General features: G+C 33.7%; 3 protein-coding genes across 3 annotated transcripts; all 3 read left to right on the top strand.

Annotated features, from left to right (window-relative positions):
• Positions 1-677: 677 nt before the first annotated feature.
• On the top strand, positions 678-17,170 carry LOC110642177 (dynamin-related protein 3A). The gene is made up of 20 exons (XM_021794132.2): positions 678-1,085; positions 2,675-2,957; positions 3,060-3,088; positions 3,189-3,290; positions 7,399-7,467; positions 7,566-7,625; positions 7,888-8,001; positions 8,515-8,563; positions 8,687-8,796; positions 9,962-10,054; positions 10,177-10,269; positions 10,352-10,489; positions 11,272-11,385; positions 11,510-11,605; positions 11,735-11,777; positions 12,091-12,245; positions 12,372-12,518; positions 14,539-14,591; positions 14,711-14,810; positions 16,460-17,170. Exons 1-20 carry the CDS (start codon positions 702-704, stop codon positions 16,730-16,732), a joined length of 2,505 nt encoding a protein of 834 aa, XP_021649824.2. The 5' UTR covers positions 678-701; the 3' UTR covers positions 16,733-17,170.
• A 1,329-nt stretch (positions 17,171-18,499) lies between these two features.
• LOC110642192 (probable glycosyltransferase At5g03795) lies at positions 18,500-21,015 on the top strand. The gene is made up of 6 exons (XM_058152040.1): positions 18,500-18,919; positions 19,114-19,404; positions 19,670-19,956; positions 20,097-20,329; positions 20,483-20,640; positions 20,717-21,015. The coding sequence occupies exons 1-6, from the start codon at positions 18,698-18,700 to the stop codon at positions 20,813-20,815; spliced, it is 1,290 nt and encodes a 429-aa protein (XP_058008023.1). The 5' UTR covers positions 18,500-18,697; the 3' UTR covers positions 20,816-21,015.
• A 4,016-nt stretch (positions 21,016-25,031) lies between these two features.
• Positions 25,032-27,431, top strand: LOC110642178 (probable glycosyltransferase At5g03795). Its single transcript, XM_058151288.1, has 6 exons — positions 25,032-25,371; positions 25,561-25,839; positions 26,106-26,392; positions 26,533-26,843; positions 26,997-27,154; positions 27,231-27,431. The coding sequence occupies exons 1-6, from the start codon at positions 25,147-25,149 to the stop codon at positions 27,330-27,332; spliced, it is 1,362 nt and encodes a 453-aa protein (XP_058007271.1). The 5' UTR covers positions 25,032-25,146; the 3' UTR covers positions 27,333-27,431.

Genomic DNA, 27,431 nt, shown 5'->3' with positions numbered 1-27,431 from the left:
ATAATATTATTTGATAAAATATTTAATTTAGTCATGTACTTATTATAAAAGTTTAATTTAATATATTTTTAATTTTTTTTATCTAAATTAGTATAAAAATTTTAATTAAACTTAATTTAATTCAAAAATTAAAATTTATGGACTGAATTTTTTAATTTCTTAATTTACATAAAAAGATAAGAAGTTTAATTTCTTAATATTATTATGACTAAATTTTTTAATTTAAACCTAAAAATTAAGAGACTCATTTTATTGATTTTATTAATTTTTGAGTTAAATTAAATTTTAATTAAAAATTTTAAATTAAATTAAATAAAAAAAATTAAATTCTTTAATAAATATAAAAAATTATTAAAATTAAAAACTTATTTTGCAAGAAAATCATTGCATATATTATTCTAAAAATAAAATGACCTTGTCCCACAAGCCAAACCTTTTCCAACACACTTGCAAAACCATTTGTGTGAAACACCAATGATGAAAAAAATCAAAGGTGCGCAGTTTAAACCTCTTAACACACACCGATCATTTTAGTTCCTACCGCAAACATCAACAACTCAGACCTCAGTCCATCTCTAATCACCCATTTCAGATCCCCTACAAGCGCTTTCGCTCTCTAAAACACAGTTCAAAAGCACAACTTTTGCTGTTTTCCCTCTCTATAAACTTAAAAAACCCTAAGGTTTCCACTGGATCCGTTAATGGCAGAAGAACCTGCATCGCCGTCTCCAGCGGCACAATCGCAGCAGCAGCTATCACAGGCTGCGCCGCTTGGCTCCTCAGTGATCCCGATAGTGAACAAGTTGCAGGACATATTTGCGCAACTCGGGAGTCAGTCGACGATCGAGCTGCCGCAGGTGGCGGTGGTAGGAAGCCAGAGCAGCGGGAAATCCAGCGTGCTGGAAGCTCTTGTCGGCAGGGATTTCTTGCCCCGGGGAAACGATATTTGCACCCGGCGGCCTCTGGTTTTGCAGCTGCTGCAGACTAAGAGGAAGGCCGATGGCACCGAGGAGGAGTGGGGGGAGTTCCTGCATCATCCTGGAAAACGCTTCTATGATTTCTCCGAGATCCGGAGAGAGATTCAAGTATGTTTTCATAGTACATATAATTCATATACGCATGTATGTTGCTTTGTCTAACTTTTTGCAAGATGCGGTAGTCTTAAATTCTAGCCTACTAGCTCATTACAAGTGCGATTCAAGTGATGTTGTTAGAAGAGGTATTTGGAGTGCAAATTTTGGTTTTTGGAGAGGTGTTTCTCAAGAAATTATAGCTGACCAGATTATCATGAGTTGAAGTTTTGCTTGAATGATGCTATTGGGAGTAATTATTTATCTGGCTATGTTAGTTGGAATTTTGGTGAAGAGGCAGATTATTGTGTGGTTTGATATTGTTTTTATTGAATGTATAATTTGTTTGTTTTTGAAGTGAAATTGGACTCATTTCTACTATGTGCATTGAAAATCTTAGAAGAAGAGAGATTGAACGTGTGAATACTTTTTAATTAAGTATTTAATACTAAGCTAATAAAGTAGGAGGTGTAATATGAGAAAAAGGCAAATTTTTTATTGACCGCGAGCCATAGCTGTTTTTCTCAGTAAAGTAAACCATTATGGTTTACTTGCTTTTGAATTTTTGGAGAAAAGCAGAAAATTACAGAGTTTATGTCTAGCTGAGTGTGAAATTGAATCCTAATATCTTGATTGATTGGTTTTTGGCCTGCCTTTTGGCGTATTTTTGGATATCATATTCCAGTGTTATTGCTAATGGTGACTTTCTTTGAGCACTACTATTTACACAATGTCTTGGACAAAACAAAGGGTGGGAATAAGTTGACTATATTCGTATATTGAGAAACATTCTGTACAAAGCAAGAACCTTAAGACTTTCTTCTCCTTCCATTGGTTGCACTTGTATATTGATAAGAAGATGAAGTCCCACGCCAATTCATGGGCTGTTCAATTCTTTTGAACCAGAGTGACATATCTAGAAGCAAATGAGCATGGTTTAGAAACTCTGTCAGAAATTTCTACAATCACATCACATTTGGTCTAAACTAAACAACAGATTCTACAAATTGCTGGGATTGGTTTAAATTTAATGATAAGTTGTCTTTGGTTGAGCTGCCTTATCATCAGCCTGCACTTGAACTCCATTGCTGACTCCTATGATTGCTATCACCTTGCCTGGTAATTTTCTAGTGCAAATTGTTTGGGAGGACAGAGGACTATACATTCCTGGAGATTATTTGATTGATTAAATGGGACAGAAAGTGTTTGATAAAGAAAAGCAAAATAAAAAGAACACCAAAATACTTTTTTTTCTTTTTTCTTTTTTTCTTTTTAATTAATTAGAATAAAAAAAAATGGCATCCAAACTTTGGTTGATATTTTGATTTTAAATTGTGTATAAGTAGAATCAAATAAAAAGCATAGCATTCTTGTTAATCAATGTATCTATGATTTGCCAGTTGCCACCTTGCTGGTTGTCATGTGATTGCTCTTGGGTCTTTGTTTAATATCGGCAATATTTGTCTGATCTTAGGAAGTAGTTGATTATATCTTCATGTTGGGGTCTGCTGGTCTGGTTGTGTAAGGTCTATGGACAGTAGACCAACTCTTAAGTATGAACCATTTGTCCTTCTGAGTGTTCAATAATTTGGAATTTGCTGTAGGCTGAGACAGCTAAGGAAGCTGGGGACAACAAAGGTGTCTCAGACAAGCAGATTCGCTTGAAGATTTTTTCACCAAATGTTCTTGATATCACACTTGTTGATCTACCTGGTATCACAAAGGTTCCTGTGGGTGATCAACCCTCTGATATTGAAGCACGAATTAGAACTATGATCATGTCATACATCAAGAAACCAAGCTGTCTGATTTTAGCTGTTACACCAGCAAATTCAGATTTAGCAAACTCAGATGCGCTTCAGATTGCTGGAAATGCTGATCCTGATGGTATGTTTTACTTTTGATATCCAATGCCAATTTTTTTATTTTTAATTTTTGTTATCTTTAATTTTCGATTTCAATCCTCACTTGCTATTTTTCTGTTGACAGGTTATAGAACTATTGGAGTGATTACGAAGGTGATGCTGCAATTTAAGTATCTTTTTTACTAAGTGGCATACATTTCCAATCTCCTGGAAATTTTTTGTGAGGCTTGACATATTTCCTCTTTGATTTTAGTTGGATATTATGGATAGAGGTACCGATGCTCGTAATCTGTTGCTTGGAAAAGTGATTCCTCTTAGACTTGGTTATGTTGGTGTTGTTAATCGAAGTCAAGAGGTAACAGTGTAGCGTTATAGAAACAATGCTACTTGTTTTGGTCTGCTTGTTTTATGGTTTAGAATGAGACTCAGTTTCTTTTACTTCTTGCATATCGTAGATTATTACTAAGATGATACTTTGTCAAGGTAAAAAAAGTATTTATCGCTGCTGTTTCTATTTCTCAACATGCTTTCCTTGTTTTGTGCAATTGTTTTGAACATTTACTTTTACTTTGGTGATCATTTATTTTTGACATTTTTTGTTGATCGAGTTTTGAAAGTAGCATCTAATGCAGATAGTGGTAATCATTGGGAATCAGACTTTGTGATGCTACGCCTGATTTTCCATTTTGAATTTCTTGGTGGTTAAATTTGTTTTGATTATTAGTGCTGCATTATATTCTTATGGCATGCAGTGGCGGAAATTTTTTTTTCCTTGGGTCACAAAAAAAATTAAATTATAAAATACTACTAAAAATGTAAAAAATATAATGTTAATATCTTATAACTGGATTGGCAAGATCTGATACCCTGAAAAGTATCAAGAATCACGATATCATTAACTCAACTCAACTCAACTAAGCCTTTATCCCAAAAATTTTGGGTCGGCTATATGGATTCGCTTTTTTCACTCTAAACGATTTTGGGTTAAATCCTCAGAAATGTGTAATGCTTCTAAGTCATGCTGTACTACTCTCCTCCAAGTCAATTTAGGTCTACCCCTTTTTTTCTTTCTATCCTTTAGCCTAATGTGCTCTACTTGTCTAACTGGAGCCTCCGTATGTCTACGCTTCACATGACCAAACCACCTCAATCTCCCTTCTCTTAACTTATCTTTAATTGGCACCACTCCTACCTTTTCTCTAATACTTTCATTACGGACTTTATCTAGTCTAGTATGACCACTCATCCACCTTAACATTCTCATCTCTGCAACTCTTATCTTAGATGCATACGACTCTTTCAGTGCCCAACACTCACTACCATATAGCATAGCCGGTGGTATGGCTGTACGGTAAAATTTTCCTTTTAATTTATTGGGAATCTTACGATCACATAAAACTCCCGTGGCACGTCTCCACTTCAACCATCCGGCTTTAATCCTATGACTAACATCCTCCTCACATCCCCCATCTACTTGAAGGACCGAGCCTAGATATTTAAAGTGATTACTTTGGGACAGTGCCACTCCATTCAAACTAACTCCTTCCCTATCACCAGTTTGGCCTTCACTGAACTTGCAATGCATGTATTCTGTCTTCGTTCTACTTAACTTAAAACCCTTTGACTCTAGAGTACTTCTCCAAAGTTCTAGCTTCCTATTGACTCCTTCTCGTGTCTCATCTATCAGAACAATATCATCCGCAAACATCATGCACCAAGGAATACTCTCTTGTATATGTTTCGTCAGTTCATCTAAAACTAATGTAAAAAGGTAAGGGCTTATGGCTGATCCTTGGTGTAATCCAATTGAGATCGGAAAATCTCTTGTGTCCCCTCCCACTATGCGCACAATAGTAGTTGCTCCTTCATACATATCTTTCAATACTTGTATGTACCTAATAGATACCCTCTTTTGTTCTAACGCATTCCATAAGACCTCTCTTGGAACACTATCATAAGCCTTCTCCAAATCAATAAAAACCAAGTGTAGATCTTTCTTCCCATCTCTATATTTCTCCATCAAGCTTCTAATGAGAAAGATCGTTTCCATAGTTGAACGACCAGGCATGAAACCAAATTGATTGAGAGAGATAGAAGTATCATGACGTAGTCGATGTTCCACAACTCTCTCCCACAACTTCATAGTATGGCTCATGAGTTTAATTCCCCTATAGTTTGAGCAACTCTGTATGTCTCCCTTATTTTTAAAAATAGGTACTAAAATACTCTTCCTCCATTCATAATTAATTTTCTTTGAGTTTAGAATCTTATTAAATAATTTAGTTAACCATGCCACTCCCATATCTCCCAAATACTTCCACACTTCAATTGGTATTTCATCGGGTCCACAGGCTTTACCTACTTTCATTCTCTTAAGTGCTTCCTTTACTTCTAAAGATCTAATCCTTCTAGTATAATTTACATTCTTTTCTATTGTTCTATAATCTATATTCACGCTATTTCCATTTTGACTATTATTAAAGAGATCATTAAAATAATTTCTCCATCTTTCTTTAATGTCCTCATCTTTCACCAACACTTTTCCTTCTTTATCCTTAATGCACCTAACTTGATTGAGATCTTGACATTTCCTTTCTCTACTCCTTGCTAATCTATAAATATCTTTCTCCCCTTCTTTAGTTCCAAGTTTCTCATATAACTTTTCAAAGGCCTGTGCTCTTGCTTGGCTAACTGCCTTTTTTGCCTCTTTCTTTGCTATCTTATACTGTTCATATGCCTCATTATTATCACATTTAGGTAATTTCTTATACCATTCCCTTTTTCTCTTCACTGCCTTTTGTACTTCCTCATTCCACCACCATCTCTCTTTTAAGGTGGTCCATGTCCTTTCCAAGTACTTTTCTAGCTACTTCTCTAATCTTTGATGCCATCTGTATCCACATATCATTGGCCTCCATATCTAGCTTCCATACTTCAGACTCAAGAAGCTCATTTTTGAACTTCACTTGCTTTACTCCTTTGAACTCCCACCACTTTGTTCGAGCTACACTATTTCTTCTGACCTTACTTGAATTGTTCCTAAACTTGACATCCAAGACCACCAACCTATGTTGACTTGTTAAAGCCTCTCTTGGAATGACCTTGCAATCCTTGCATAGAGCTCTATTTGTCTTCCTGGTTAAGAGGAAGTCGATTTGACTTCTATGTTGCCCACTTTTGAAAGTCACTAAATGTGACTCTCTTTTTATAAAGTAGGTATTTGCTAGTATTAGGTCGTATGCCATAGCAAAATCCAGGATGCTTTTTCCCTCCTCATTTCGACTGCCAAAACCAAAACCTCCATGAACATTCTCATAACCTTGCCTATCACTTCCTACATGTCCATTCAAATCTCCACCAATGAAAACATTCTCTTCATTCGGTATGCTTTGCATTAAATCATCCATATCTTCTCAAAACCTTTGTTTACTCTCACTGTCTAGTCCTATTTGTGGGGCATAAGCACTAACTATATTTATTGTTTCTCCGTCTATTACTAGCTTTACTAGTATAATTCTATCTCCTACTCTTTTCACAGCTACTACTGCGTCTTTCAATGTCCTGTCTATGATTATACCCACTCCGTTCTTGTTTCTCTCATTTCCGATAAACCACAATTTGTACCCTGAATTACCCACTTTCTTACTTTTCTCTCCTACCCATTTAGTCTCCTGAATGCAAGCAATATTCACCCTTCTCCTTTCCAAGGTATCCACAAGCTCCATTAATTTTCCTGTAAGTGATCCAACATTCCAAGTACCAACCCTGATCCTCCTCCTATCCTGCTCCTTCCTAATTGGTCTCCTTCTATGATATCTTCTATTATTTTCTATGTCTATCTTGTGTTCTGTTTCACTATTTGTTCTATTTTCTGTCCTATGGACTAACTTCTTTACCCACACCCGTCCATGATGTGGGAACCCTTGCTCACTTAACACCACACCCGGGCGCCGGCATGGCGCGTCGCTTTCGGTGAACGCCCTACACCCTTGCATATTTATCACTACACCCGGGCTCCGATGTAGCGCGTCGTTAGTAGAGGACGTCCCAACGTTTATATCATTTGAATCCATATCATAGGGTGTGACGAAATTTTTACGCTGGTTGTCACCTACCGCAACCCTCCTCCTTTATCCGGGCTTGGGACCGGCTAAGCGCAAACTACTTAGGCGGAGTTAAGAATCACGATATCATTAATCTTATCAAATGTATCTCTCTATATAGGTAATTAAACAGTTATTTAATTATTTGCAACAAAGTGATAACAAAATTATTTGTAATTTTTGTGACTCAGATTGTTTGATTTTCTGCTCATAGTTGTTTGCTTGTTTGAATGTTAATTTTGATGGTCCAAATCGCTTACTATCCATAATGCTAATTTTAAATTGCCAGGAATGTAGAGATTTCTGGTAACATTGTTGAAGAACTCTTTTACTTATTTCTCATTGTTGTCCTCAATGCAGGATATTATGCTAAATCGGAGTATCAAGGATGCACTTGCAGCAGAGGAAAAGTTCTTCCGCAGTCGTCCTGTATGTCTGTCCTATCTTGCGGTTGTTATTCCTAATTAGGTATAAAATCAGTTGGAGAGTTTTTTTTATTTTTTATTTTAATGCACACTGCTTTATAGGTATATAATGGCCTAGCTGATCGTTGTGGCGTTCCTCAGTTGGCAAAGAAGTTGAACCAGGTAGGACTGGATTACTCTGAATACTTTAAGCAACATATTCAGTTATTTAAAGTAAAAGCATCTTGTTCTGCATCTACTGGTACTGTCGTGCGCTTCCCTTGTCCTCATTTACCACCTCTATACTACTGCTATAAGCACCTTTTACTGTCCCTACTATTAAATCTTGTCTATAGACTATAGAGTGACGTGATTATCTGACATGTGCTTGGTAATCTGTATCGGCTGCCATTTTGAGTTATGTTTTGTTACCCTTTTCCCTTAGATTCTGGTGCAGCATATCAAAGCCATACTGCCAGGGCTGAAATCACGCATAAGTTCTGCACTGGTATCTGTTGCGAAGGAACATGCAAGCTATGGGGAAATCACAGAATCGAAGGTGTGTACTGTGTATCAAAATACCTGTATCAAATAAGGTTACTTGTTCATGAACGTGGCACTTTTGCAATTCATATGAGTGGGAAATCTATGGAAATTTTCCAAAAGACGCATCTGATCTTGAACATTGTCTGGAATTGATTCTTGTGCCTCAATTTAAGTCACGTTCAAATTTTTCTCGTGGTACATAATTTATAGACAAAAGGTTAGGTTTGTACTTGGCATAACAATCAACCTGCGGATCATTCCCCCCCCCCTCCCTCTTTTCATTTGTAATATGTTTTTTTTACGATATCAACGATATGATCATGCAAATGGATAAATAGCGGTTCAAATTGCAACTTTATTTTCTTGGAACTTGGTGGATGTTGTTGATTTCCATAATTCAATTGCATTTCAATATTTGTGTTGTGCTTATTCTACTTATTCAAGGAAGGGTTTGGTTTGGTTCCTTGCTGATGTTATTTTTATGCTTTTGTTAATCACTTCTTATATAACCTTTTGGAAATGATAGGCTGGTCAAGGAGCTCTTCTCCTCAACATTCTTTCAAAATATTCTGAGGGTAAGTCTCATCATTTTTACTCCGTTCTATTTGGCTAAAATGAATTATATCATGATGAAATATATTTTATCATCTTCATATGCAGTTAGATTATTAATTGTCCAATTTTCTTGTTGAATACAGCATTTTCTTCAATGGTAGAGGGCAAAAATGAAGAAATGTCAACATCTGAGCTGTCTGGTGGAGCACGCATTCACTATATATTTCAATCTATCTTTGTGAAGAGTTTAGAGGTGTGAATATTGACATTTAACAAGTACTTGGTGAATGCTGTTTATTTCATAAGATTTGTTGCATGAAGTGGACATATATGCGTAAAATTTCCTGCTTAGTCGGGGTAATAGTCCATTTGGTTGCTTCAGGAAGATTTGAAATTATGAATCACTCTGAATCTTACAGGTTTTTGGTTTGGCTTTTCTATTTTCACTAATTTCTTTGCATTCAAATGGCATTAACATGGACACGAGTGTCATGTTTCTCATGGACATGGGTGCCAAAAATGTTGCAAAATCTTTTAGACGGACATGGCTATTTATAATTTTGTTTGAGAATGTAATGTCTTTTAAGTTATTTTCTGTCCTTTTCAAAAAAAAAAAAAAAAAAAATTCTTAAAAACTATTGGATTACTTTCAAATCTCCTAGATTTTTTACTGAATGGTTTAAGATTGAGTAATGCATATTTAGGTTTCATTTAAACTTTTTCTGCAGTCACATTTTTCTTATATTTTCTCCCCTCATTCTTTGATGCAAGATTACAAAAGATCAATGGCATTTTTTAGGTGTAAATTTGCAAGTTGGTTGTTGGTTTTATATTCACAATTTCTGTGAGCTTTAATAGAAGTAATTGAAGTAATAGAGAAAGCAAAGGGAGGGAAGTAGCACATGGAAAAACACCGAGTATAATGAGTGACATAGGCCAAAGTATAAATGAAATTTACTCTTCAAAAGAATTGCTTATGGAGATTATGGTCTTACTATTTCTTCATTCTGGTGCTTTTATTTATTTATTTATTTATTTTTATGCTTGGATCTTACAACATATCAACAATTGTTTGAAATGCTAGTTGTGACAAGGGACATAGAGAGAGAGAGAGAGAGAGAGAGAGAGAGAGAGAGTAGAATTTTAAGTGATGGTGAAGGAGAAACTTGAACTCTTACGTGTGGCTTTTTATTGCTCCCTTTTTTAAATACCCTTGAATTGGATATTACTTTTTTTTCTTTCATTTTTTTTTCCTGTTTTAAACAATGCGAAGTTTATGTGATGGGCATTAGTTTAGTAGATCAAATTTAGTTGCATGAGCGGTTAAACAAATACTCTTTGGATAATATGAGATGGACTTTGTTGGTATATGACTTGTACTATTTTGCAATTTGATTGGAATTATTTTCTTATGGCAGGAGGTTGATCCATGTGAGGACTTGACTGATGATGACATTCGAACTGCCATTCAGAATGCAACTGGTCCTAGATCTGCACTATTTGTACCAGAAGTAGGTTTTGAGTATTTCTTTTTTCTCTGCCTTTTCTTAATCTAAAATTATTGTCACATTTTGTTTACACTTGTCTTCTCCTTAGGATTTTCTTTTTCAAATTCTGATTTACATTTATATAGGTGCCATTTGAAGTTCTTGTTCGAAGGCAAATAGCTCGCTTATTGGATCCAAGTCTCCAGTGTGCTAGGTTCATATATGATGAATTAATAAAGGTATATTTTTATTTGTGGTCCGTCAGGCTATCATTTGCATACTTGCATCTCAAATAAAAATATAAAATCTCTTTTTCCTCAGATTAGCCATCGCTCTCTGGTAAATGAACTGCAAAGGTTTCCTGTTCTAAGAAGGCGTATGGATGAAGTTATCGGAAACTTTTTGCGAGATGGCCTTGATCCGTCAGAGACGATGATTGGCCACATTATCGAAATGGAGGTGATTTTATAAGCAAGATACCTATAAATGCTTGATAATGCTATATTTTCTCCTCTTTAAATTCAATTCAATTGCTATGTTGACTTGTTTTTTTCCACTTCCAACTGATTGTTCTTTTAACCTATCAAACTTTTGTAAATATTAATAGTTGTAAATACACAATTATAGAATTGATTGATTGATTTATTTATTTTATAATTGTTTTTGTGATGAGATCAATGGTTATCGAGCACTGTTTCAGGCCTGTGGTTTTTACTTATGATTGTAAATTGATATGGGCTTGGGTAGCTGTTTATGTGTCTTTTATGCCATCCTTTCATCATCATCAGTCATGTCAATCTGTAACGATAAATTAGTACTCTTGCCTATTGTTATAGCTTGAAAGCGAAATTGCAATTTTCTTAGCAAACTACTAGAGACCATTATCAAGTTGAAGTCATGCCAAAACTGGATGTTTGGAAGGAAGGTGTGGACATGATCCTACCTTAAAGCTTTCTTCTCTTTTTTATTTTACTTGTGAAGTAATTGCTTTCTGGCCGTGAACCTATAACCAACTTTGTTGCAAGCACAAGATGATGACCATTTTAAGCAAACTAGTTTCAGAAAAATATTGATTGTTAGAGCGAAGTTATTGATATCTCTTTGTACTTTCAGATATTTTTCCTTTTTCTTTTTAACTTGTTTTCTCTAGATTGTGTAATGTTTAACTATTCTGGACTGTTTTTCTTCAATTGAACTCATCTGTCATAGGGAGAAAAAAAAACTTTTGGATTCTTTTGCAGATGGATTATATAAACACCTCACACCCAAATTTTATTGGTGGGAGTAAGGCTGTGGAAATTGCACTGCAACAGGTCAAGTCTTCTAGGGCTGTTTCCCTACCAGTGAGACAAAAGGTAGATGTCTGACTATGCAAAATATGATTATTACTATTGTACAATTTTTTAAGTGTACTTGTTTTGATTGCTGGTATGTTTTCTTTTGGATCTGTTTTCTCCTTTTCACTCTTTTGTTAAGTAGGACGGTACAGAGATTGATAAGGCCCCAACATCAGAGAGGACCCTCAAGTCTCGGGCAATTCTTGCCAGACAAGTAAATGGAGTAGTGGCTGACCAGGCATGAAAATTTTGTTCACGTACTTTTTTTTTCTGTGCATTTTTTGTTTTCTTAATTAGTTTAGTCATTACTGCAGCTGATCTGGTTATTTATCATTGATTTTTGCGTTTTGATTTGTATGATCTGCAGGGAGTTCGTCCTGTGGCTGATGTTGAAAAGGTTGCACCCCCTGGTAATTTTCTATTTGAGCAAAATTTCAATGGATGTATACATGCAAACATGTCTTGTCACACCCTGCCCCCCTGCCTGCTTCTCTTTCCCACCCCCCTCTCTATCTCCCACTGCTCCCTTCTCTTGTCCCTCCTCCTCCTCCCCCTCTCTTTTCCTCTCTCTCTCTCTCTCTCTCTCTCTCTCTCTCCTCTCCTCTCCTCCCTCTTGCAGCTGGGTCAAGTAGCAATGGCTATTTCTGATTGCTGTCGTAGGTGCTTTTGAATATTTTCGGATATAAGATATTCTAAATTCTGGAAGAATTCTTGACCATTCAGGGAGTGTTTCAAGTTGGGGTATTTCATCAATTTTTGGTGGTAGTGATAACTCCCGAATGTCTGCTAAAGAAGGCTCAACAACAAAGTCACATATTGAACCTGTTCATAGCATGGATGATTTGGAGCAAAGCATTTCTTTGATCCATTTAAGAGAGGTATATAATTATACTTTCTTATCTGGAATTATTACTGACTAACCAAGCTGCATCGATTTGATTTCTTTTTTTTTTTTTTATATTTAATAAATGTATTCTGACTTACTGTATTTCATGTTTTCTAAGCCTCCAACTGTCTTGAGACCCTCAGAAAGTCATTCAGAGCAAGAGACTATTGAAATTGCAGTCACTAAATTGCTATTGAGATCATACTATGACATTGTTCGGAAGAATATTGAGGACTCTGTACCAAAAGCAATTATGCACTTTCTGGTAATGATTAAGCTGTGTAGACATGCCTACTATTTCTACTTGTGAAGTAATTGCTTTCTGGCCGTGAACCTATAACCAACTTTGTTGCAAGCACAAGATGATGACCATTTTAAGCAAACTAGTTTCAGAAAAATATTGATTGTTAGAGCGAAGTTATTGATATCTCTTTGTACTTTCAGATATTTTTCCTTTTTCTTTTTAACTTGTTTTCTCTAGATTGTGTAATGTTTAACTATTCTGGACTGTTTTTCTTCAATTGAACTCATCTGTCATAGGGAGAAAAAAAAACTTTTGGATTCTTTTGCAGATGGATTATATAAACACCTCACACCCAAATTTTATTGGTGGGAGTAAGGCTGTGGAAATTGCACTGCAACAGGTCAAGTCTTCTAGGGCTGTTTCCCTACCAGTGAGACAAAAGGTAGATGTCTGACTATGCAAAATATGATTATTACTATTGTACAATTTTTTAAGTGTACTTGTTTTGATTGCTGGTATGTTTTCTTTTGGATCTGTTTTCTCCTTTTCACTCTTTTGTTAAGTAGGACGGTACAGAGATTGATAAGGCCCCAACATCAGAGAGGACCCTCAAGTCTCGGGCAATTCTTGCCAGACAAGTAAATGGAGTAGTGGCTGACCAGGCATGAAAATTTTGTTCACGTACTTTTTTTTTCTGTGCATTTTTTGTTTTCTTAATTAGTTTAGTCATTACTGCAGCTGATCTGGTTATTTATCATTGATTTTTGCGTTTTGATTTGTATGATCTGCAGGGAGTTCGTCCTGTGGCTGATGTTGAAAAGGTTGCACCCCCTGGTAATTTTCTATTTGAGCAAAATTTCAATGGATGTATACATGCAAACATGTCTTGTCACACCCTGCCCCCTGCCTGCTTCTCTTTCCCACCCCCCTCTCTATCTCCCACTGCTCCCTTCTCTTGTCCCTCCTCCTCCTCCCCCTCTCTTTTCCTCTCTCTCTCTCTCTCTCTCTCCTCTCCTCTCCTCTCCTCCCTCTTGCAGCTGGGTCAAGTAGCAATGGCTATTTCTGATTGCTGTCGTAGGTGCTTTTGAATATTTTCGGATATAAGATATTCTAAATTCTGGAAGAATTCTTGACCATTCAGGGAGTGTTTCAAGTTGGGGTATTTCATCAATTTTTGGTGGTAGTGATAACTCCCGAATGTCTGCTAAAGAAGGCTCAACAACAAAGTCACATATTGAACCTGTTCATAGCATGGATGATTTGGAGCAAAGCATTTCTTTGATCCATTTAAGAGAGGTATATAATTATACTTTCTTATCTGGAATTATTACTGACTAACCAAGCTGCATCGATTTGATTTCTTTTTTTTTTTTTTTATATTTAATAAATGTATTCTGACTTACTGTATTTCATGTTTTCTAAGCCTCCAACTGTCTTGAGACCCTCAGAAAGTCATTCAGAGCAAGAGACAATTGAAATTGCAGTCACTAAATTGCTATTGAGATCATACTATGACATTGTTCGGAAGAATATTGAGGACTCTGTACCAAAAGCAATTATGCACTTTCTGGTAATGATTAAGCTGTGTAGACATGCCTACTATTTCTATGATCTTTTTGTTGTTTGAATTTGATTACTCTGTACCAAAAGCAATTATGCACTTTTTGGTGATGATTAAGCCATGTAGACATGCCTATTACTTTCTATGATCTTTCTGTTTGATTCTCGCTTGTTGAGTTTCTGCCATGCAGACATTTTGATATTTTATACATGCCAAATTGTTTAATCATCTTGAAGTTACAAGTTTTTAGGCTTAATTCACTCGCTCTCTCAAAACTTACTGGTAGATTTCAATAGAGTCACTAAACTTCAATTTACATCAATAAAATCACTTGGTCTCATTTTTCTTGAATAAGGTCTCGATTACTAAAAGCATTTCTTGTTAGTTGGTGGTTTTATGTTAGGCCTTATAAGATACAGTGGTCCTTGCTAGCATCTTGTCTGCCATGGTTCTGATTTTACCTTTTTTATACACATGTAGGTAAACCATACAAAGCGTGAACTGCACAATGTCTTCATTAAAAAGCTTTACAGGTGACTTGGGATTACATATACTGATGTAATCAGTCTGATTATATCTGCACTTGTAGTTTATGTTGTATGCTGCTTTCCGTGTGTGACTCTGCATTTTGCAACCTGTGTCATCCAAACAGAGAAAACCTGTTTGAAGAGATGCTGCAGGAACCAGAGGAGATAGCTATGAAAAGAAAGCGGACACGAGAAACACTTCGAGTTCTTCAACAGGCTTTTAGGGTGGGTTTCTCTTGCTTCTTTAATTAGCATAGATTATTCAATTTCAGATTGTTATCTCTATTTTGATTTCTTTAGTTGTACATCAACTATGGTTATATAGTTTTGTGGTTTTGGGACTTGGAATATAAAAACTAAAGTATAAAAAATAAGTTATATTACTTTCTGTTTACACTATGGGTTGTTATTTCTAGGTCTATAAATTAATTAAAAATAATTTTTTGCAAAATTAATTTAATTTGTTTTGTTTCATTAATTTTATTTAAAGGCCTAGGATATTATTTACGTAATTATTGTGGTGTATTTAAGATAAGCATGCAGTGAAAGTTAGCTTGGAGTGGGAGTTATAAGGAAGTGGTTAGCTGAAGATGGGAACGTGGGAAGTTATAAAATGAGCAGTAATCTCCAGCTTTTGAACGTGGAATAATGGAGATTCCAGGTGCTGCCAAGAGAAGTCTATGAATGAGAGATGGCCTGCAATGTTGCAAAGCCCACTCAATCAACTAATCAAATCAGACTCAATCTATTCTTTATTTTCATTGTCAACCTTTAATTTTTAAGCTGTTGCATTTAATATTCAAAGGCCTTGTTCGTTTAATTTCCCAAAGCTTTGTTATTACTTTCAAGCGATCAATACAAGTCCTTTTTGTCAGATTGGGCAAAGTTGCATACAATAGATCTTGTTCCTACAATCTTTGTGATTCTAGAAGTTAAGAGTGCCCTAACTAATACTCTATCTGGCATGTTCACATCTTCAAGCTATTTGCCAGCTGATTGTTTTTTAAGCAAACAATTTTTTGGTACCCCCAGTGAGACGGATTCTCAAATCAACTTTCCTTAGCCAAAAATTGCAAACAATCTTTTGGCATGCCCGCATCTTCAAGCTATTTGCCAACAAAGTGTTTTTCAAGCGAACGCTTTCACATGCTATTGCACGTCTGATGCACATGCATTTGACCAGCTTAATATTAATGACTGGTAGGCAAAGAATGTAAATTTTGGTCATATAAGGTAATATTAGGATCCTCACCCTTCTTTCCTTATTTGAGCTCAGCATCCTGTTATGTGAATGATGAAGGCTTCTTTTTCTTCCTGGCATCCCTTTTTGAATCCTTTTTGGAGCATTTGTGTTACATATTATAGGAGGAGAAATAAGTAGTTGACAGTTGGGGGAGTTGGGTAGAATAGTTTTTGGAGGGAAATATTGTTCGAAGAAACAGTTAGCATAACTGAATCTATTGTGAAGCAGTTATCGTAACTGAATTAGTTGAGTAGCTGATGTACTACTCTGTAAGGAGTGGTATTGCTTGTATCAAATTATTCAATTGATGAATCAAGAACAAGAGACTTTCTCTTCCTCAGAATTCTATTCTCTTCTCATCTAGTCTTTTCTCTTCTCATCCCATCTATTTCTTCTGTTTTCGAGATTCTGTTGCAAGCTCTGCATCAAGAGATTGTTTCCAAGACTGATACCTAACAATTTGTTTATTGAAAAAACATAGTACCAAGCATGACTCTGGATATGTGCAATGGATGTAGAAATGCTTTTCAATTGTTTACTATTGCTTTCAGGTTCCATAGCTGCTTCTGAAGTTGCAAAGGTAATTTGTTGAAGAATATTTGACATGTTTTACTGATTCTTTTCTTAATAGACATTGGATGAGTTGCCATTGGAAGCTGAAACAGTTGAAAGGGGATACAGTTTGGGCTCTGATCCAACTGGCTTGCCAAAGATCCATGGATTGCCAACATCATCAATGTATTCTACTAGCAGTGGTTCCAATGACTACTCAGCTTCTCCTAAGAACAAGTCCCGCAAATCATCTCACTCGGGGGAGCTACATTCCAATTTTTACGCTAATGTAGATTCTAATGGAAGTGGGCGGTCGTACATGCCTGGTCTTTATCCAACAGTCGACTTCTAAGCCATTTGCATGAGCCTATTGGTCAAGTTTTTCTGAAGCTTCCAGACATGGTATATTCATTTGATTGCCAAGCCACTCTTCTCGGAATGTTGAAATTTCAACTTGCAGAGTTGGCTCAGCAAGGTTGACGCGCACAGACCAGAAGTTGCGCGTTACTCCTATGTCTTTTACTTTCTCTGGAAATATAGTATAGGATCATAATTGCATTGTTTTTTTTTTTTTACAAAGGCTTCAGCAAGAATAACAGGGAGCCAATAATCCACCTATTTTTTACCCATTAGAAGCAGCAAGAGCTCGCATATATATAATCTTTGAGCAAGTTCTCTTTTTAGTTTTGTTTGTCTTACTGGAAAGTGTTTTCACAATTCCTTATGGGATCATCGGTTATTTTAATCATTCATCTAATATTAACCTCAAAAAGAGTTAATTGTTTTTTTATTTTTTTTAGTCATTTTCACTCATCGTTTTCTCATTGCTGCTGTAATTACTGGGGCAATTTTAAAGTTGATACGGTCAATTAATTCCTTGCTCTTGTGAAATCTGATGCTACAATAGATCATTAAGCTGTCATTAATCCCTTACTCTTGTCCATTTGCTACATCATTTTGAACTTGTTTTATTGGTATTTGTCACACTTCAAACGGGGAGAAAAACATATTTTGTTGGTATTTGTCACCCTTCAAGCTGGGGGGAAAAGAACATATTTTTTTGGGTGGGGATTACCAATTCCATTGAGGCCGTCTGCTGCTAGGAGGAATAGTTTATCAAAGTGCACCATCTCAATCTGGCACGAAGGAAGTTGAAATTTTGCTACAGGTCTTAAACTTCTAAGTAAAACGAAAACTGGAGGATGAGAATAGGCATGAGAATGAAACATATAAATGTTCTCTCAACAAAAATCACTCTATTTATGCAGTATTAACAAAAATCACTATATTTAAACTCAAATAATAATTTTAATATATAAATTCATTTTAAATTCTCAGTTAAAATCTATTCTAAATTATTTATACTTATTTTAATCTGATTATCATTATCTGAATACTATTAAAATCCATTTAAATTTATAGATTTTAATTAATAATTTATATGAAAAAATATATATTTATCAATAAAATATATTTAAAATTTAATAATTTTATAAAAATATTTAAATTTTATTTATTTAAAATATGATATTTTAAAAATTTATAAATATTATTATAAAATATATTTTATATTTAATTAATTATTTATATAAATTTACTTGAGCAATGGATAGTCAAATAAAACTCAAATCTAAATTTAAACTACTATCACTAAATCTGAATTCATTTTAAAGTCAATTGAATTACTTAAATTTATTTTATTATGATAGAAGGGAATCAAAACTTAAAAAATATTTTTTTAATTAAAAATAAAATAAAATAATTTATTTAAAAAAAAACTTTTTCTTTTTAAGAGAGCCATTCTTCTTTTAAATTTTAATAATTTTATTAGATGTGAAAACATTTTTATACACACCACATAACACATTATTAATTTAATATTATAATTAAATAATAAAAAATATTTTTTATATATAAATTATTTTTTATAAAATAAATAGAATCTAAATTTATAAAAATATAATACAAATGATTAAATCTATGAAAAATGAAATCCACAATTTTTTTATTAATTTGGAAACGTGTCCATCTATATAGAAGAATTTTATATAATAATAATAATAATAATATATTCTTGTTACATTTTGGAATTGTATACATGGCAGTGATGAGGCAATAGTACCAGAAAAAACTAACTCTTAACTGAAAAGTCTTGCCCCGCAACCGCCAAAAGCATATATATGACCTTTCTGCAGTCATCACTTCCTTCTCTTCTTCTTAACCAAAGCACACCACACCCATTTTCTTCCAAGAAAACTTCTCCTTCCAAGAAAACACTTCTCCGAGAAATTCCCCAATTCTTCCAACTCTCGAGAAAATGCCTAGGCATAATAACCGCCAACGCCACCAGCAGCAGCAGCAGCAGCAACAGCAGCAGCAGCAGCAGCCGCAACAGCAACAGCAGGACCACCGACGTTCTAATCCACGTCAATGTCCACCGACAAATAATCCCTGCTATTATTTCGCGACAATAGTTCTACTGATTTACTTTTTCCTTTTTATCATAATGGCCACGAATCTTTTCTTTGTTTCTTCTCTGGTATACTCTCTTTGATTCTTATTTTTATGCTATTTTCTTTCACTTTCCCTCGATTTCTTGCTTTTGAAATTTTCTTTTCTTTTCATTTCTAGTTCAAGCTACCCATTTCTTCAATTTTCAGATTTCTCTGTTGTAGTTTCTTGCATGTAGTACTAATTTGACTTCTTATCCCCTCATTTTCTTTCATTTGATAGTTTATGGAGGGCAATTCAACTGAAAATCGTTTCCCATTCTCTGAAGTCCTTCACTCACCCAATGTCTTTTTCCCAAACTATGCTACGATGAAGAGGGATTTCAAGGTCTTCGTGTACCCAGATGAAGTATCGAGCATGTATTTTGGTGGACTTAAGGATTTGATCAGGGGCAAATACCCAAGCGAGGGATACTTCTTTCATAATCTAAGAAAGAGCATTTTTTGGACTGATGATCCTGAGAAGGCTCATCTGTTCTTCATTCCCATTTCTTGTCAAATAATGGCACAAAAGGTATATATACTTTGTGATTCCCAAGAAATGGTTATGGCCGCGGTAATGTTAATTAGATTTATAGAATTTTGCTTTTCCAATTGCCCAATCTGCAGAAGAAGAACTGATAATTTTGCCTAGTAGTTTGTTTCTGTTTGCATTCATTGTGATTGAAAATTTTCTTCAAAGAATGGTAATATCATTTCAAGAATGCACTAGGAGCACTTAAATTATAGATGGGTTAACTTAAACAACTCTTTTCTGATATAATTATTATTATTTGAAGGGATTTTCACATCAGGACATGGACAGGACTATCAAGAAGTATATCAAGAACCTAATTTCTGAGTACCCTTATTGGAATAGAACTCTTGGTGCTGATCACTTTCTTGTTGCTTGTCATGACATTGGACTGAATGCTTCTTCTCAAATTCCTCAACTTGAGAAAAACTCAATTCGAGTTATGTGTTCTTCAAATTATAGGAGTAGATATATTCCACACAAAGATGTTGCCCTCCCACAGGTAGTGCAGCCATTTGCTCTTCCAGCTGGTGAATTTGGCACAAAGAATAGGCAAGTTTATCAGGCTGAACAATTTGCATATCAGCCTTAACAGATACTGAAGGCATTTGCTCTTGACACATGCATACTTCATCCTATCTCAGTGAAAAAAATTCCTACTACTTACTGATCTTTTCTGGCATGGATTACAGGACTAAACTCGGTTTATATGTTGGTTCGCCTGACACAAAAGTAGGACCTGCTTTCGTAGAGGCTTGGAAGAATGATCCTGAATTTGAGATTTGGAGCACCCAGCTAGATGGGCCTAGAGCCACACTCTTATATGTTAAGAAATTCTACAAAGCCAAGTTTTGCATCTGTAATCAAGGTTCTGGTATGAATAGTGCTTGTGTAGCAGAGTCTATCAACTCTGGTTGTGTTCCTGGTAAGCATATGCAACTTGTGGTGGTAATACGATAGCTTGTGCTAATGAATGTCTTCCAAGGATTTAAGCTTCTTTTTACTGTGTTGAATTTAGATCTTTTCTATCTTGTAATGATGCCTGTGTTGTAATTACTCATGTATGCAACTTCTGCAGTCATCATGCCCGAGTACTATGACTTTCCACTTATTGACATTATCAACTGGAGGAAATTCTCTATAATAGTCAAGGAGGAGGACGTTTATAATCTGAAGGAAATTCTTAAAGCCATATCTGATGAAAAATACCTGGAATTGCAGAAGAACACAGTCAAGGTAGATGAATATTTGTTTTTAAATTTTGCAATGATTTTGTCTGCATGAGCCTGAGTCACTATGCTTTGGATTTCAGGTACAAAGGCTCTTTGAGTGGAATTCATCTCCAATGGAATATGATGCGTTTCACATGGTTATGTATGAGCTATGGTTGCGCCGCCATGCCATGCCATAGTCTATTCAAAGCATTAGTTTCGTTGATTTTTTCTCAAGTATAACTGTTGATAATACAGTATTATATGATAATCAATGATCAGGTTCTGATATATCCATGTTATTTCTTAATACAGTATTTGCTTAAGAGATGATGTTATTTCTGATAATACAGTATAAACTCTAAAGCTGATATATTGACCAGCTACAATATTTGCTCAACAGGCATTGGTTATCTTTGCTATTATCAAATTATCTGCTGTGGTTAGGCCAAATTTCCATTCTATAATCATAATTTTATGCAGTGAAAAAATTCATAATTTTATAGTGCAGAACCAAAAGTGTTGATTTATTAGTAATAGTCAAGGACTAAAAAGTGATACTTATAAACACAAGCAACTCTGGGCATTGTATTATTAAGGCTAAATTAAACTGATAGTCACTCAATTTTAAAGATTATTTCATTTCAATCACTCGATTTTAATTTATTATAAAAAATTCACTTAACTTTAATTTTTAATCAAAAAAGTCACCATGACCTGTTACAACCAATTGCTAAAAAAGAAATATATTTTTACCTTCTTTTTCTTTTCTCTTTTTCCATTTCTATCCCTTTCATTACGAAAAAAAAAATGTAAGATTAGCAACCAACTGAATCAGTTACCAATCCATTAAAATCGGTTTCTAATTGATTTAGCAATCGATATAGCAGTCGATTCAGTCGGTTGCAATTAGCCTGGTTGTGAATAGCAATCGACAATCAAATCAGTAGATAAATTAATTAACCTTAAAAAAATAAAATTTTTGATAAAAAATTATAGGTTGCTAGTAGCAAAATCGTTTGCTAATAGCAACTAAAATATAATTAGTTGAAAAAAATTTAATGTCTTTAATTTTATAATTTTAAAAAATTTAAAAAAAAAATTAAATTTTCAAATAAAAATAAAAAATTCAAATAAATAAAATTTTCAAAAATAACTAAAATAATAAATTATTAATAAAAATTAGTACTAAAAATTAATATAAAAATATTAAAAAAATTACTAATAATAACTATTATAAAAAATATTAACAAAAAATTAAATATAAGAATATATTTATAAGACAAATTACTAAAAACATTACCATATATATATATATGTTATAACAAAAAATTGCTAAAAATTAATACTACAAAAAATTTACTCACAAAAAATATATTTGTACAAAAATTTTTATTTTATGCAAAAGAAAAATAAATTAAATAAAAAAGATAAGAAGGAAAAAGAAGATGAAGAAGAAAAAAGAAGGGAAAGAAAAAGATGATAAAAAAATGGATGAGAAAGAAAAAGATGATGAAGAAAAAAATATGTAAGAAAGAAAAAGATGAAGAAGAAAATAAATAAGAAAAAAATGATAAAAAAAAAATAGATGAGAAAAAAAATAATGAAGAAAATATGTTAAAAAGGAAAAGATGATAAATAAAAAATATGAAAATGAAAAAGAAGATGAAGAAAATGAGAAAAAAGAGAAGAAAGAAAGAAAAAAAATGAGTAATGGCAAAGAAAATGAATAATGGGGAAAGAAAATAAGTAATAGATTATATAAGTGAATTAACAATCAATTTTAACAATTGATTGTGATTATTAATTTCATTAAAAAATTGGGCTGAAATTTTGTTGGGGGAGAGGGGGATTTTACAATCAATTCACAATTGATTACAAAATCGATTACTTATTATAACTGATTTCAATCGGTTGCAGAAATCGGTTGTTATTAGTTATCGATTTGTAAATTGGTTGCAAATCAAAATAAAAAATGGGTAAAAAGTTTTTGGGGGAAAAAAATGTTGCAAAATTGGTTTCAAAAATCAGTTACTTTTAATAACTGATTCACAAATCGGTTGTAAATAAAAAAAAAGAAAGAAAACAAAAAATTGAGCAAGAATTTTTAAAGAAAAAAATTGGTTACACAAGTTAGTTACTGTTAGCAATCGATTCACAAATAAGTTACAAATCAAAAAAATAAAATAAAAAAATTGGGCAAGAATATTTTTGGGGAAAAGCAATCGATTCGCAAATCAATTACAAATTAAAAAAATTGAGCGAGAATTTTTGAGGGAAAAAATTTAGCAACGGATTTGCAACTGATTGCAAAAATCGATCGCTATTAGCAATCAATAAGGAATTGGTTGTAAATAACAATCGATTTTAGTAACTGATTGCAAAACGGTTGCTAACTTTAAGGCCAATTAAAATAATTTTTTAATTTAGCAATCGATTCTCTAAATTAATTACTATTAGTAATCAATTTTAAAATCTGTTGCTATTTTAAAATTGATTACTAATTGTATATTTAAAATTTTTCTAATATCGATTAGCAATCGATTATAAATTAAAATCAAAATTATATTGAAATTTAAATTTAATTTTTCTTTAATTTTTTATGTTTCAAATTAATTTTAATTCAATTCTTTAATTCTCTATTAAAATAATATATATATATATATATAAAGATTTTTTCAGTTGATTCATTTGCTGTAAACTCGAGCTCATATGAAAATAAGTTTAACAATTATTAAATTAAATATTTACATTTAGGTTCATATACTCTTTATACTCACTTTAATTAATTTTGTACACATCTTACGTGCACACACGTAAATATTTGAAAAAGACTTAGCTTCCACATAATATTTCTTATAGTTGACCTGATTTCTCATTTCAAGATGGAAATATTTCTCACCTGGATTATTGGCATGAACTTGTTCCTTCTCTCTCTGTAAGAGAACTTATAAATACATCTAAGTAAGTTAGAGTAAACCAATTTTTTTAGCATTTCTCTAAGCTATATTTGCCTTATGGAAAAAGGCGAACAAGAAAATCCCAGTGGATAACAACTTTTGGATAAGCCTTACTTTAAGTCATTATATTTCTTTCTTTTTCTGCATGGAGTTTTTATGATCCAAACTAAAATTTCTTCACAGTGAAGGTCGATAGAGGAGGAAGAACCATTGATTTGGGTGTTAAGAAAACTAGACCAAGATGGTTTCATTGGAAAGATGGATTGGGGCAGTAGTAAATTTATAGCACTATGTATATTTTATGCTTATACTAAACCTGTGGCAGAACAATTTAATGGACTGTGTCTTCACCTATCAAAAAGGTAAGCATTATGTTGATGTGCATCATTATAATAAAAACATGGGGATGATAGCATTCCTTTTCATTAGCAAAATGATAGAAACATAAAAGTTTTTAAATTCTGAAATCCAACAACCTGCAAAACATTATGTGGAGTTGTTGGGTCTTTGCTTGTGCTACGAGGAAGATTGGATCTGAGTTTGGCATTGATGGAGTTGGGTTTTGTGGGAGGCAGAACTGTGTGTGTTAGGTGCTGTCCATTTTGTGAGAATGAGAGAAGAATCAAGAGAATGAGAAAGCGATAAAGAGAGATGAATTAAATTAAAAAAAAAAAAATGGTGACTTGTCAAGTCAATCGGTAGCTAAAGTCAAAATCTCTAAATTAGATTACCAGTTTTTGATAAAATTTTTCTATTTTAAAAGTTATTATTAAATTGTATAAAAGTAGAAATTTTTGAATAAAATGAACAATATATTTAAGAGTTTAGATTTATTTTATCGATAGACTTAAAATTAACTATTTAGACTCTCTATTTTGAAAAATATACTATTTAGTCATTTTATTTTTTTAGTTCATAAATTGTTTAGTTCATCCTGTTATTTTGAAGTAAATTTTTTCTTTTTCAACAATTAGTTCCTTATTGGTGTGATTAACAATGAAAATGATTAGGGTATTCACGAAAATTACTATATCAATTCAATTAATATTTTTAGTATTTATTTTTATTTTGAACTCAATTAAAATTCAATCTAAATTATCTGTTTTTGTTTTTAATCTGGTTATGAGTATTATCTAAATTCAAATAATTTTATATATTTTAATTAATAATTTTTATGAATATATATATATATATATATATATATATATATTTTTTTTTTTTAAAATTTATATTTTAAAATTTTAATAGTTTTTTTAAATATATTTAAATTTTATAATATAATTTCATAAAAATTTACAAATATTATTTAAAAAATAAATTTTTATTTAATTAATTCTTTATATAAATATATTTGAATAAAGAGTACCAGAAATAACAGAAATAACTAACTCTTAACTGAAAAGTCTTCACTCTGCAACCGCCAAAAGCATATATTTGACGTCTCTGTAACCGTCACTTCTTCTCTTCTTAATCAAGCACACTACACAGCATTTTCCTCCAAGAAAACTTCTCTTCTTTCCAAGAAATCATTTTCCCAAGAAAATCCCCCATTCCTCCTACTTTTCAAGAAAATGCCTTGGCTTAGTAACCCCCAACGCCGCCACCAGCACCAGAAGCAGCAGCAGCAGCGGCAGCAACAGCAGCAGCAGCAGGAGGACTACCGACGTTCTAATCCACCTAAATGTCCACCTTCGAATATTCCCTTCCATTACTTCGTCGCAATAATTCTATTGATTTTCTCCGTCCAATTTTTTATACACAAAACGGCCAAGAATCCTTTCTTTGTCTATCCTCAGGTATACTCTTTGATTCTGATTTTTATGCTACTTTCTTTCAGTTTCCCTAGATTTCTTTTCAAGCTACCCATTTCTAGTTCAAGCTACCCATTTCTTCAATTTACAGATTTCACAGTTGTAGTTTCTTGCATGTAGTAATAATTTGACTTCTTTTCCCCCTCATTTTCTTGCATTTGGTCGTTTATGAAGGGCAATTCAACAGACTATACTTCCCCGTTCGCTGAAGTACTTCACTCACCCATTGTCTTTGACCAAAATTATGCTAGGATGGAGAGGGATTTCAAGGTCTTCGAGTACCCAGAAGCAGAACCTAGCATGTATTTTTTTGCACTTGAGGATCTCAGGGGCCAATACGCAAGCGAGGGACACTTCTTTCATAATCTAAGAGCGAGCATTTTTTTGACTGATGATCCTGATAAGGCTCATTTGTTTTTCATTCCCATTTCTTGTCAAATAATGGCAGAAGAGGTATATATGCTTTGCGATTGCTCAAGAAATGATTGTGGCCACTGTAATCTTGATTAAATTTATAGAATTTTGCTTTTCCAATTGCCCAATCTGCAGAAAATTAAGTGATAATTTTGCCTAGTAGTTTGTTTCTCTTTGCATTCATTGCGACTGAAAATTTTCTTCAAAGAATGGTAATATCATTTCAAGAAAGCACTAAGAGCACTTAAATTATAGATGGGTTAACTTAAACAACTCTTTTCTGATATAATTATTATTATTTGAAGGGATATTCACATCAGGACATGGACAGGACTATCAAGAATTATATCAAGAACCTAATTTCTGAGTACCCTTACTGGAATAGAACTCTTGGTGCTGATCACTTTCTTGTTGCTTGCCATGACATTGGACTGAATGCCTCTTCTCAAATTCCTCAACTTGAGAAAAACTCAATTCGAGTTGTGTGTTCTTCAAATTATAGGAGTAGATATATTCCACACAAGGATGTTGCCCTCCCACAGATAGTGCAGCCATTTGCTCTTCCAGCTGGTGAATTTGGCACAGAGAATAGGTAAGTTTATCAGGCTGAACAATTTGCATATCAGCCTTAAAAGATACTGAAGGCATTTGCTCCTGACACATGCATACTTCATCCTACATCAGTGAAAAAAATTCGTACTGCTTATTCATCTTTTAAAGCATGGATTACAGGACTAAACTCGGTTTGTATGTTGGTTCGTCTGACACAAAAGTAGGACGTGATTTTATAGAGGCTCGGAAGAATGATCCTGAATTTGATATTTGGCACACCCAGCTGGATAATGATCCTGAATTTGGGATTTGGAAAACCCAGCTAGATAATGATCCTGGATTTGAGAATCGGAGCACCCAGTTAGATGAGCCTAGAGCCACACTCTTCTATGTCAAGAAATTCTACAAAGCCAAGTTTTGCATCTGTCATCAAAGTTCTGGTACGAATAGCGCTTGTGTAGCAGAGTCTATCCACTCCGGTTGTGTTCCTGGTAAGCAAATGCAACTATTACTGGTAATATGAGAGCTTGTGCTAATAAATGTCTTCCATGGATTTTAGCTTCTTTTTACTGCGTTGAATTAGATCTTCTGTATCTTATTGTGATGCCTGTGTTGTAATTGCTCATGTATGCAACTTTCTGCAGTCATCATGTCTGAGTACTACGACTTTCCATTTAATGACATTATCAACTGGAAGAAATTCTCTATAATAGTCAAGGAGGAGGACGTTTATCATCTGAAGGAAATTCTTAAAGCCATATCCGATGAAAAATACCTGGAATTGCAGAAGAACACAGTCAAGGTAGATGAATATTTGTTTTTAAATTTTGCAATGATTTTGTCTGCATAAGCCTGAATCACCATGCTTTGGATTTCAGGTACAAAGGCTCTTTGAGTGGAATTCATCTCCAATGGAATATGATACGTTTCACATGGTTATGTATGAGCTATGGTTGCGCCGCCATGCTATTAAGTACTGAATAATGACTGGAACACTCCCTTGTGTTGCTTCAGTAGCTCCATAGTCAGTACAGAGACAAAGCATTAGCTGGTATATTAGCTTTGTTGATTTTTCTCAA

The sequence above is a fragment of the Hevea brasiliensis genome, chromosome 8 (genome assembly GCF_030052815.1).
Source record: "Hevea brasiliensis isolate MT/VB/25A 57/8 chromosome 8, ASM3005281v1, whole genome shotgun sequence".
Classification (NCBI taxonomy): Eukaryota; Viridiplantae; Streptophyta; class Magnoliopsida; order Malpighiales; family Euphorbiaceae; genus Hevea; species Hevea brasiliensis.
This window is presented reverse-complemented; position numbering and strand designations above follow the sequence as displayed.

Coding starts and splice junctions, on each gene's coding strand:
- LOC110642177 (XM_021794132.2), top strand. CDS start 702: ATGGCAGAAGAACCTGCATCGCCGTCTCCAGCGGCACAATCGCAGCAG. Junction 3,089..3,188: donor CTATTGGAGTGATTACGAAG/GTGATGCTGCAA, acceptor CTTTGATTTTAG/TTGGATATTATGGATAGAGG. Junction 12,246..12,371: donor CTTTGATCCATTTAAGAGAG/GTATATAATTAT, acceptor ATGTTTTCTAAG/CCTCCAACTGTCTTGAGACC.
- LOC110642192 (XM_058152040.1), top strand. CDS start 18,698: ATGCCTAGGCATAATAACCGCCAACGCCACCAGCAGCAGCAGCAGCAG. Junction 19,405..19,669: donor GTCAAATAATGGCACAAAAG/GTATATATACTT, acceptor TATTATTTGAAG/GGATTTTCACATCAGGACAT. Junction 19,957..20,096: donor GAATTTGGCACAAAGAATAG/GCAAGTTTATCA, acceptor CATGGATTACAG/GACTAAACTCGGTTTATATG.
- LOC110642178 (XM_058151288.1), top strand. CDS start 25,147: ATGCCTTGGCTTAGTAACCCCCAACGCCGCCACCAGCACCAGAAGCAG. Junction 25,372..25,560: donor CTTTCTTTGTCTATCCTCAG/GTATACTCTTTG, acceptor TCGTTTATGAAG/GGCAATTCAACAGACTATAC. Junction 26,393..26,532: donor GAATTTGGCACAGAGAATAG/GTAAGTTTATCA, acceptor CATGGATTACAG/GACTAAACTCGGTTTGTATG.